The 12540-nt window shown below is 37.0% G+C and overlaps 1 protein-coding gene across 3 annotated transcripts in view; it reads left to right on the top strand.

The window, feature by feature from the left end:
• The window catches only part of vps37a (VPS37A subunit of ESCRT-I), a 30135-nt gene extending 18080 nt beyond the window's left edge, over window positions 1-12055 (top strand). For 2 of the 3 annotated variants that reach the window (XM_019359734.2, XM_005454774.4), the window contains exons 2-13: window positions 2311-2468; window positions 3812-3886; window positions 5071-5188; window positions 6056-6159; window positions 6401-6614; window positions 7340-7410; window positions 8061-8188; window positions 8278-8336; window positions 8731-8799; window positions 9581-9724; window positions 10406-10494; window positions 10694-12055. In XM_019359734.2, the coding sequence (XP_019215279.1) occupies window positions 2311-2468; window positions 3812-3886; window positions 5071-5188; window positions 6056-6159; window positions 6401-6614; window positions 7340-7410; window positions 8061-8188; window positions 8278-8336; window positions 8731-8799; window positions 9581-9724; window positions 10406-10486 (1221 nt within the window). In that variant the 3' untranslated portion in view covers window positions 10487-10494; window positions 10694-12055. The remainder of the gene's footprint in view (window positions 1-2310; window positions 2469-3811; window positions 3887-5070; window positions 5189-6055; window positions 6160-6400; window positions 6615-7339; window positions 7411-8060; window positions 8189-8277; window positions 8337-8730; window positions 8800-9580; window positions 9725-10405; window positions 10495-10693) is intronic. The other variant, XM_003449955.3, reaches the window with a different exon arrangement.
• Window positions 12056-12540: the final 485 nt, after the last annotated feature.

Raw genomic sequence — 12540 nt, forward strand, 5'->3', positions numbered from 1 at the left:
CAAATTATTTTTTACTTCTATCAAATTTTTGAACATGAGCAACATAAATGTTCCCAAATTGGTGTTGCCAAAAAATATTTTTATCAGTAGATTGATCTTACTTTTGTAAAAGTTATAGTTCAATGTAGTTTTGATGAAGGGAATATGGTCTGAGTGGTCATAGAAAGGAAATGTGGCACTTAAATGTGGTTTTAAGTGCTTAAAGCTCCTGTTTTTATCACAAGGGCTAAAAACACAGATGGTTGTCACTTCTGGGCAAAAAGCAAGTGTTTGAAATTATTTCTCTTTGCCTCGTTATGGAGCATAAAGGAAGGAAATATGTTTTAAAGAAGGATGGCTTTGGTTTTACAATTTCATACTTTAAAAGCACCTTAGTTTAAATGCAAACTTTTGAGCAAATGTTTGAGATAAACATGTTTCAAAAGTATGTGATTACAAGTGTTACATGTTCACCATGAATCGTGACCTCGGGGTGGGGGACCCCCCTTCTGCTCCCCACTGGTTGTCATACATGTCAGTGTGGTGGATGCACCTGCAGCCACCCAATTATGAAGTTCGCCAGCACTTTTATATAATAGTAGTTAACTATTAAACTAACTGTTGGTTTTGTTTCTTTGTTATTAGATGATTCATTTGTCAACCTAGGGTCCTCAAGCAGTATTTACGTCTCCTTGGTTTCTTGGGTGTTTATTTTTATCTGGTGTTCCAGAAAAAGTAAGGGAAAAAAGGCACTGCAGCATGCCTTGGCCTTCTGCCCTGTATTTGATTCCCATTTATTAAGAAAAAAAAATGTGCCATGTTTGCTTGAATGGTTGGTAATTGTGTTGCATTATAATATGTATTAAATTATTTTGAAGAAAATGAAAGTTGATGGACACATTCAAGAATTAAGTTAAAGTTATGTTGACTTAGTTATGCTAGGACTGATAAGTACAATAATCTTTATCGCCATTGCATATATACAGTGGAACTGGGTGCAGTATTGTCAGTGCAAATAATAAAATCTATACTGTACACCTGACTATGATCAGTGTGATAAAATCAGTGTGAGATAAATTATTGGGACATTTTTCAACCACCTTTGAAAACCTCTTTGAGGTTTGGAGTTTTTTGGAGTGTTTTGTTTTTTTAATATACTTTATGTCAACTTTAAAAAAGCAAATCACTAGGATTAAAGCCCTCCCGGTACTCCTGTTGACTTTCTTCATCTTCCTGACTAGCTTACTATTTATTTGCATTAGCACTGCAAATAAAGGAAATGCAGGAAAGTATTCCTTTGAATACTTTCCTGCATTTCCTCATTTCACCGCCAACCCTCCTTGTCTTCTTTTCTCTATCCAGAGAAAATACCAAAAACCATCTTGGCAATTTCCTTCACCACTTCAGCTCTATCACTTCCAGATATCTGGGAACTCTTCCCTACCACCCAGAGCCTGTGACAATTTTTCCTTGTTAAGCTTCCACTATTAAATCCATGCGTCTGCCTTCACTTACTACTTCTTGATTTCTTAAGTCATCCTACAGACTACCATCAAATTCTGCCTATTTATATTCTCACCTTGCAGCTGCCTATTTCTTTCAGATTGGACCTGTTTTCCTTTTTAGCTACAGGTTTCTTGTTAGATTCAGAAATAACTGACAAAAATGGGAGAAGACCAATGGTGAAATTGCTACTTTCTTCACACTTTAGAAGAATGTGCATCCTAGAGGATGGACTTTAAAAACAAAAATTTGGAACAATATCTGAATATGTGGGACAATGGATAAAAATGTAGTGGAGTCCTACATAAAGAGGAACCCGTGCTCACCCTAAAACTTTTTAACACTCACAAAATTAGCATTTGTGTTACTAAAAACGTGGTTTTTAACGTGGCTTTGCTGCTTTATTCTTAAATCTCACATAGTTTATTATAAGGTCCAATCCCAAAAAATATGTTATTCTTATATTTTATTGTGGAAAAAAAGGTTATAAACAGGAAGTTGCGCTCTACGTAGGCGTTTGCGTGACGTAACACGTAAATAAGTTGATCAAGCTGTTATTAGCTTGGTTGTTTTCTTCCTTTAGCGTTAATCTGTCGCTTGATATTAATGACTGGGTGACATTTACACACAGCTCTTGGGAGATAAACCGGAACTGACACTTTAACCAACAAATGAGGATATGCCATCCGACTTTGTAACGTATACAGAAAGTAAACCTTGTGAAGACGAGAAACCGAGAGTCAAACAGCTAACAGCGGTCAGCGCCGCAAATCTCCACACCGTGTACCGCTCATGCTGACTTTCTCTTCCATTTCATCTTCGTTTTAGTCGGCCTTTAGATTCGCCAAGTCCGGTCAGTGGTTTCTCCAGAAGAGAATGAACTGGTTTTTCCCAACCTCCAAAGGCTCTGGATCTCTCCCTCCTCTGAACAGCTTACAGCAACAGAGACAGCGGCAGATCGAGTCCCTAAAAGCTGCCCACCCAAGGTAATAACGATCCGTCACCCCAAAACCCGACCCGTAAGATTGTTTTATGGTCACCATGATGTTTCCTGAACATTTTAATGGGGTTAAATAGAAAACACCCTCACTCAGTTTACAAACACACCTGCTGTTTACTTCTCAGAGCTAGCTACTTCTCACAGTTAAGTTAAAAGTACCTCATGCTAGCAACCAACTTTTCGTTTATTATCGACCACATTTATCCCATCTGTTCTCTAAATATTCAAATTATGTAATACTATTTTAGGTAAACCCACTGTTGTGAAGCCCCTTAGTCTGGTTTGTAAGCTAATCTTGCTAGCCTTTTCTCATGGCTAATTAGCGCGTGCTATGTTAGCATTAAATGACAGGGTCTATTTTTAGGGCTCATGGCTGGACATGTCCTGTGGTCATGTGTTTGCCATGCATGTAGTTTTAAGATGAGCTAGTTACTGAGAAGTGGAGATTAAAGTATTAGCCTTTGTTTATCAACGAATGCTGTCCAGCGTAAGCCACCATAAACCCACTGTTGTGGTTCATTTCTTGAGCCAGCATGGAGTCACAGTCTTCTACCTCCTAATGCGAATTATGCCAAGTGTGTGACAAAGAAATGGGATTACACAGTTTCTGAGAAGGAACCAAGCATATCAAATCAGATCATGTGCTTTTAGATGTCATGGAGCTCTGTTGAATGCTTCTCATGTGATGACACTGATGTTACTAGGTGTAAGGTGAAGGTTTTCTGCTTTGACATGATAATTGATTTTTTGGGGGGTGTTGACTGTTTAAACCCCTTATATTGATTTCCGGACCAACTTCAACATGAACCTTTTTTGCCCTATTTTTTTCAAGTTGTGATTTTATAAACAGTGTAGCATTACAATTATTCCATCATTTCACTGGTGCAGTTTATCTGGTGAAAATGAAGTTATTCAGATAAATAGTGGTATCAGCAGCATTAGAGGCAGTGAAAGGGAAAGTTCATTATTATCAGAGACTGACAGACACTTGTGTGTGATTTTAAAACCTAACATGTCAAATGTATTAATTGCTCTTTTTTGTGAAACAACTCTTTTTTTTTTTCTACCTTTTCCCCATTGATCAACTACTAAGTACCATAAATAGATTGCATTTACTTATTCATGAAAAACTATGTTCACTTTCTGTGCAATTTTGATCCCTCACCCACAGAAGTTGTTGGGTGAGGATAAATACTGAATCTATCATTTGCTCTTAAACTAGCAGAATTTCATAGACCTTGACCTTAGGTGTATAATTCTCCTTTTCCATCTTCTTTTGGTTGTATGTTGATAAATCTTCAAATTTCTGGCCCTGTTCCTTTTTTACAGCCTTGCAGAAATCCAGAAGGATGTGGAATACAGAATACCATTCACAGTCAACAATTCAACCATTAGTGTTAACATGTGAGTACATTTTTACACCTACCAGGTGGGATCAAAAAGTTCTAATTTGCATGTCTGTGAAAACAAAGAGCCTTACCTAATCATACATTTGAGGTCATTTTCTCATACACATCTGGCTGCTTTTTTCAGATCTCTCACTAGTGTCATTGTATTCTCTTGCATTTCTGCTTGGTTTTTATTTTCAATAAGTGCACTGAAATTTGCACTGTGAGTCTCACACCATGGGGTAATAAAAATAGCACCTCATGTACCACATTGCCTTCAGTCTTAGAGACTGTGGTCTCTGTAACTGCAAACTGCTGTAGCCAGAGCCTGTCATCACCAGCCGTGTTTTTTCAGATGAAATTTGGGTCAGTTTAAAAGAGTGGTCAGAATGGGAATAATAGTAGCCATGCTGGAGGCTGCTTAAACATACCCAGGATTATGACGGTCAACATGGGTTAGGCCAAAAAGGATTTTGGATTTTATGGGCCTCTTTTCTGAAACTTTTTGTCACACTGCGTACAGTAATTTCAGATTATCAACAGACAATGGTTTGTGTGCCTCAAAGTCAGTCTGTACTTACACCACTGATTGAAATCTGACTTTGGCTTAACAGCACTGTAAGATAAATACAAAAGAAGGTTAGCATTACAGGAGAAACAAGATAGAAATTTTCAGATTTCCACAAAGAAGATAAGACAAGAAAAACTAGTAAAGCCGGTTGAGAACCCAAGTATGTGTCATAGGCTCTAGTAACTCTCGCATTAGGTAGTCAAATGTTTATGAGAGCTCTTAGGAAAAACCTTTGTCACACATTCACTCCCATTTCTGCTTGTATTTTTGTCACCTATAAAGAAAATATGGGGCTGGGCTTTATAGGTGTGGAGGACTGTCCATTAATTGGTTTGGGTCTGGGTATTTCAGAACTGTATTTGAACTGTATTTGCCATAAACATTTTTGACAGATGCCACTTTGGCCTGTAACAGCAGGTAAATACAGGTGTTACTAATCCCAAGAACACAATTTATGACACAATTTATCACTTGTTTCCTATTGATTATCCAGTCATGTTGATTGATTATCCAGCAATACTACATCATAACTAGATTTATATTATCTGGGCTGTAAATTGTTGATAGTTAACATTAAAGGGTTTAACTATGAAAGTTAAACACTTCTCTTTTGTTACCCTTCATTTCAGTTTGCTGCCTCCTCAGTTCCCCCAGGAGAAACCTGTGGTTAGCGTCTTTCCCCCTGTTGGTCATCATTTAGTGGACAGCAATAATGGCACTATGATCAAGAGCCCCCTCATCACTAATGTAAGTAGCTTTTGAGGATTAAAGAGGTTTTTTGTTTTTTTTTTAGATCTTAAACAAGAATTATAAATTATAGCATCCAGAATCAATACTTAAAATGACACAGATAACACTTTTCTTTTTTTTGTTTAAAGTGTCATTGCACAAATGTGTATGTGGTTTTCTTTATTTGTTTGTTTGTTTTTCAATGATCTGTGTGAAAACAAAAAAAAAGAGAGAGAGAAAGGGAAGTAAAACGCTGCAAAGCGACAGCATTGCTGTGAAAGCAGCAGGACGAGTTGAAAGATCATTACTCATGGTAGTGTCCAAGATAACTACATTTCTCATCTGACTAAAAGTGAAAGTGAAATAAGTAACTTAACGTTAGGGGGTTTCCAAGGCTAGCAGTAGGTCTTTTCACCACCATCAAATGCTCTGTGTCTTCAACCAAGAAAAATAGTCTAATTCTATTATCCAGTTTACTTGGAAATACGTATACGTAATCCAGTTTTCTAAAGCTATAATACATCATCTGCACACACAAATAAATAAATAGCATACTTTAGAAAGCATCTTGAATGTAACCAAATTTTAAAAAATAATTTAATACATAATTAAATTGATTATGTTACACACTTCAGTGTATAATTATAAACTATGACAGATCCAGATAGAGTGGGGAGGGCTGTTGTCGATGCACAGCTTTCTCTCTGGTATCCTTGCTTCATTTGTGCACATAAACCAGGTGTTCATCAGCTGAAAAAACATGTACTTTTTTCTTTTTTTTCCTGTTTCTTTCATTGGCTCATTGTAAAGTAAATCCACTTATTTTAGGTTCTTCTTTAATTTTATCCATGTTACTGTATTTAGTTGTTGTTATATATGTTCTAGTTTGGGATGCACTCAGACCTGGGAAAGGTCATCCAAAGTCTGCTTGACGAGTTCTGGAAAAGTCCTCCCGCCTTGATGTCTAGTGGTCCTTCTGGCTTTCCTTAGTAAGTCTCCTTCTACTGTCATTGAGAATATAAGACACTTGTTTCTCAGTACTTTCTTATGGCATTCTAAGAAAGTTCGTATATTTTTCAAGTGTGGTCTTATTTTAAATATTTTTTTAGTCAGAGTTTATAGACAATGTATAAAGTGGTTCTAAAAAGCAGTTTGATATATTTTTTCCACATTAAAAAATCATTGAAGCATTGATGTTCTGTTTATTCTTTTCTTTTTCCACTGGAGCAGTATGTACAAATCATCAGGTATAGCACCTTACCCCAATCCGGCTTTTCACTTTGGTTCTCGCCACATGGGACCCAGTCAGACACCGCCTCCTGGTCCAGCCCCTGCGCCAATGCCTCACCCAGGGGTCGATAGTGCCCTTGGGCCCCCTCGAGCTCCAGCGCCATATGGAATAATTTCTGACCTGCCACTGCCTGTACCTATTGGAGATTCAGAGGTATGCAATTGATCCACAGTGTATAAAAATGGAATGGTAACAGTCAAGCATATGGCAGGCCAAGCATCACCTTCACCAAACCAGATAAAAGTGTTGATCAAAAAGTTTTAGGTTCCTCCACCTATATCCCAGGTTCTGGACTGCTTCCAGCACAATTTCTGTTTAATAAAGATCGCTTTGGAAATGTAAACATTAGCTGGGGTGGAAGCAACCCACGAATGGTTGAGAAAATGTCACTGATGGGGAAATTTCCCAAATTTAAAGGTAATTTTGTGGAACTCAAGGATGTATTTTACCCCAAACCAGAACTTTTTGTTGAACCTAATCAAGTAGTTTTCAGCATATAAACCTAACCAGAGTTAAATCAAAAGTGAAAACCAAGTGAAAAACAAAACAAATCAGCGAATGAAGAAAAAAAATCCAAGCTTAAAACATAACGGGGGAAAAAGCCATGGTGTCCTGCCAACAAATCGACAACTTGTGCTGTCACTAACACTCCATACAACTAATATGGGCTGTCTAGGTCTCTCAAATAAAACTTTAATCTCATGCTGGCCAATGTTAGTGCCACTAATGCATGGACATTACACATAACAGGAAGAAGCAGATGGCATCAGATAAAATTACTCAGAGAACTAGCATTGGACAGTCTGACACAACTCTAGTGTTCAGACATTAATACACTGAAGATTGTGATGTGAATATATTACATCTGTTTCTTCCAGACTGGACTAAATGGACATGTGTACAAGATGCCCGAGATTCCCGAGTCTTTTCCTGAACTCTGTGACATGAAGTAAAGTATTCCTTAATGATTTCAAATTAAAATGTTTGCACAGTGTGAAATGTTTGTTCGTGACAAAAATTATTTCATTATTGATGTATTCAACATCTTACCCACTGTTTATGTAAAGTGGTAGAAATAATTATAAATAACGCTGAATTTATAAGTTTGCTCACTTACAAAGAAAACGATAGTGTCTAATTTTTCTGGTAGTTTCATTTTAATGGTGAGAGACAGATTATCAACCCAAAATGCAAAAAAATCTCCAAAAAGTATTTGGAAAATCCAGAACTATAAAGCTATAAAAATCTTGCTTCAGGGGGTGAGGATGATCATGAGAAAGGTGGTGGATCAACCTGAAACTACACGGGAAGAACTTGTTAGTGATCTGAAGACAGAACACAATGTAACACTCTATGCCATAAATGACTTAAACCTTTCAGCACCTGCAGGGTCCCTTCTGGTCAAAAAGGCACATGTACAGGCATGTCCTAAGTTTGTTATTTATGGGTTTTGGTTGATATTCTGTCTCTATCCATTAAAATGAGCCTACAATAAAAGTTACAGGCTTTTCATGTTTTTTGTAAGTGGGCACACACATCAAATAATTATTCTCTCACATATCTGCCCATTTATCCACTTTTTTCTTTATTCACCCCCAGCCTGACACAGTTGTCAGATATGTCTGAAAACGAGGATGTGTTGCTCAATTTTTTTGTGAGTTTGCCACAACTCAAACAGGTCACATCTGATAAAGAAGAGTTGATCAACAGTATACTGGACATGGCCAGTAAGTTCCTTCCCTGTTCTCATAGATGGTCTTGCGAGTCATAGGAAAGTGAAGCTCTAATTTAAGTGGGTGTCAATGTGTTTTTGCAGAGAAAAACCTTCAAATGGAGCCACATCTGGAAGGAAAAAGACAAGAGATGCTCTACAAGGTCAGTTCTTACATCATTCCTCTTTGTTTCATAATCAAGTCAAGTCAGTGTATTTATAAGCACATTTAAAAACAACGCAGTTTGACCAAAGTGCTGTACAAACTGAAAACCAGAAAAATAATAAATATATACATCAATATAGAAAAATAGAAGATAAGCCACAAAAGCAAAACAACTCAGTCACAGTTAAAAGCTAGGGATTAAAGAGGTGTGTTCAGACAGGTTTTAAAAATGTTTGAAATGTCCGAATTTAAAAATGCCGACAGTTTCAGAGTTTAGGCGCAGTAACTGCAAAGGCCCGGTCTCCTCTCTGTGTCATACACGCATGGCTCACATATCCGTTTATACCATTGTCCTGCTGCTTATTATGTGTTTTTGTCTCTTGTGCTAACAGTATGAACAGCTGACTCAGATGAAGTCAGCTTTTGAAACAAAGATGCAGAGACAGCACGAACTCAGTGAGGTAAATGGCCACACCAGCACACTCTGGTTTTACACATAATACATGTTTCGTGTAAATACACATCTTGAAATGAGAGTTTTGACATTTTCATATGTTTATACCAATACTGATTTATCATTTTGTTGATTGGAACTGAGCTTGGGTTGTTTAATATACTGTGTAACTTGTGAATTGTATAACTGTGTAATTGTAGTAGTCTTTGTTACTTAAGCTAAGCTTGATTGACTGGTCAGTTTCCAGAAAACCAAGCACAAAAAGAAAAAGTAAAATCTAAGATGCAGACTTAATTGGTGACTACATGTCGGTCTGCTACAGTTGTGGTCAGAGGTTTATATCCACTTATCACTGACGTGAACATTGTGGTAATTTTTTGGCTTTTAATTGACTTTTCCAGGGTTTAATGATTGCACAGCATTTATCTTTATTCACTTTAAATAGCAAATATTGGGTGCATAAGTTTGAATTTCTTTTGAATTTTCTTTAATCCACACAGAGTCAAAAGTATACATTAAAGGCTCAAATATATACATACAGTTACTTTAATCTTTCAGCAGGTTATCCTGAAGATTCTATATTGTCTTTTTACTTGACTTGGCCAATGCAAGATCCCTTCACCAGCAGAAAAAAGGATTTGTTTAACAGCACTCATTAGATTGAGCAATACTCTAAAGAAGAGCTTATAGATATCAACCCAGACATGTTTGCCTGTAAACACTCTTTGATCATTTTGTATTTGTCATTTATGTTTTGTTTTTGTTTATTTTATTTTATTCCTTACCAGAGTTGCAGTCTAAACACTCTACAGGCTCGGTTAAAAGTTGCTGCTCACCAGGCAGAGGAGGAGTCTGAGGAGACGGCTGAAAACTTCCTGGAAGGACGCATTGACATTGACGAATTCCTGAACAGCTTCATGGAAAAAAGAACAGTGAGATGCTAACAACAACAAGAACGACAAAAAGCCATTTATACCTAGAATTGGCCAGGAGTCATTTTTATGCTGTTTTTTAATTCATGTTTCGTTAAGCAGGCTGTTGTACGAGTCAGAGTTAGCTGGGTTTGATTGAACGATACATAAACAGGGGACTGGAGTTGGATAAAAAATCTTTTTTTTGAGTTTTGAATGGGATGCAAACAGGGTTTTAAACCTGTAAAGAACTGGAGAGAGACTGATGACAGTCATGATTATGACAAATCTATCATGCAAAGCCTACCCACTGTGTTGACCCCTTGTGGCAAGGGAAAGCTGAAAGTAGCTTCTTTTATTTGTTATCATTTGAGAAAGTAAAAAACCTTATTCAAGAAGTGAAATCTTTGCTTTTGTTGATGCTGTTGCATCAGTGGGTAAACATGATGCCGCCTGGCTGTTCTAGTGTTACATGTTGGCTTTTTTTTTTTAAACCTTTTAAAATAATTGTCAAAAATTTTTAATTGTTTAAAAATAGAGGTTTTATTGAACCTCCCGACACTTTTTAAAAAAATGTTGGTTTTAAGTTGTGCCATATTTACTGCATCTGGCTCTATTGTAATTTAGGTGTGAATGTTATAGGAAGTACAACACTTAACATTTTAAGGGGAAACTTCAGATGACTTTTGTTTTGTTTTCCAGCTTTGCCACAGCAGAAGAGCCAAAGAAGAGAAGCTGCAACAGTCCATCAACACACATGGCCCGTTTCCTACCAGTCACTAGATCACAAGGTAGAAGAATCACAGCACAGCACACATCACTTAGTCGCATTGCAGTCACATGTCTGTTTAAAGGGTAAAAATGCTGGTTCTCAACTTTTGCAATGACTGTAATAACCTTTCCTCTTTTTTTTGAAAGGAAAAAAAGGAAATTGTATTTTTCATTCTCATTTATTCATTCTGCTTCTCTCACCATTTCTTTGGTCCTCAGTTTCGGTGTTTCTCAGCCAACTGCTGTCAAGTAAAAGGAAAACGGCATTACAGGGGCCGAAAAGCACACTGGGCTCTCAGTCAGTTCGGAGAAACATGAAGATTTTGATTGCAATGCTGGGCTAAAACAAGAAGCCTATGGTGTCCAGATCCAAGCTTAAAAAAAAAAACAACAAACAACAAAACAAAGCAAAACACAAAAAAGCAGTTAAAGTTGGATCTTGTGAGAGTAACGTTGAGTCACCACAGGAGGCCAAACCTTGGAGAATGAGTGGCACATGCCTGATGCTCCAGACACATTACTATGGATTCATCACATTGTGGATAATTTTATTGCACTTTCTTTTTTTTCTTCTTTTTTTCCAGTTTTGACATGGCAGTGATTACAACAAGCTTTGTTTTCTCTTTAGATTTATGTCACATTGCTCATAAAATCTTGCCTGTTCTTAATCAGGAAGGTTGGAGATGTGAAGAAATTTGGAAGAAAGTACAAGTTGTTTAGTACAGTACCCCTAATCTTCCATTTTCTGTGCTGTGGGCTAGTTAGTATCACTTAAAAAGTTATTCTGAAATGTTGGTGTCTGTACCATACATCTCTGAGATCAGTCCTTGCTTAATCATCCCATTACACTTTACGGAGATGTAGTGCAGCCAATGCACTTTCAGCGATAATTTGTCCAAAGCAGCTGTGACTGTCAGTGAGTAAAACAAAGAAAAGAAGCAAGGACTCAACAGTGCGGTCAGGAGGCATTTAATTGGGCTGTTAAAATTTAAACTATGTGTTTTCAAAGTGGAAAGTGGTTGATTGTTAATCAAGCTGTCAGTTTTAGGAAATCCTAAACACAGCCTGAAAATCATTGTGTTTACATAAACATTCATAGTTATGGTTTCAGATTTTCTATCAGTATTCTGATAATCCCTCAATTTATGTACTGTAAATTGTAATACATTTGTTTCCAATTCAAAGTTAACGTGAACCAAGCAAACCACATAACATACTGTAAGAGCTGTTTCAGTTGTTAGTTCCTGTATTGTAATTCTGCTTATTGAGGGTCACATGTTGAAACCAATGCTAACATGATTAGCATTTGTGGTTGTTGTTCTTAGCACTGACAGCAAATATTTTTCTGCTCAGAGGGCAGGTTAAACTAAATTAACTCAAATCTGAATACTTCATTCTCTCTTTTATTTTAGTCCAGTGCTTTTTACATTGATTTTTTTTTTTAAATTCTCTTGATGTAAACATACTGACCACCACTTTTCTCTTATATGCACAGTTATGATCGCCCGAGAAACTGTTTTCTGACACCTGAAACCTCAAACTTGAAATTTCTGCTGAAAAGCCTCAGAAGATGTGGGATAATGTTGAGGAATATTAGATTAAATGCTGCAGTAAAACTCAATGACATTGGATACTGTATTTAAATAATGTTAATAATAGGCTATATTGTAATCAAAGACTCGAGAGACCTTGTATTATATGTTCTTATTTAATTTGTTAGAGTAATAAAGCATTTAGAATAAATTCTGTGATCACATTCTTTTTAACATACCAGCATTGCCTGAAAGCCTGTTTCTCAGGGTATCCTTGGGCTGCATGATGTCAGTAAGGTGTCTGACCATGATGGGGAATTTGTTCAATGAACACACAGAGAAATCCCCAACAATCAAATTATTCCTAAGTGAACAGCCTCTTGGCAATACTGGGAAGGGAAACCTCCCTATGAACAGGAAGAAACCTTTGGCAGAACCAGGCTCAGGAAGTGGCAGCCATCTGTCACGACAGGTTGGGGGTGGTGGGAGGAAGACTGGACAAAAAAACACACTGTGGAAGAGCGCCAAAGATTA

Source organism: Oreochromis niloticus, linkage group LG6, assembly GCF_001858045.2.
Source record: "Oreochromis niloticus isolate F11D_XX linkage group LG6, O_niloticus_UMD_NMBU, whole genome shotgun sequence".
Classification (NCBI taxonomy): Eukaryota; Metazoa; Chordata; class Actinopteri; order Cichliformes; family Cichlidae; genus Oreochromis; species Oreochromis niloticus.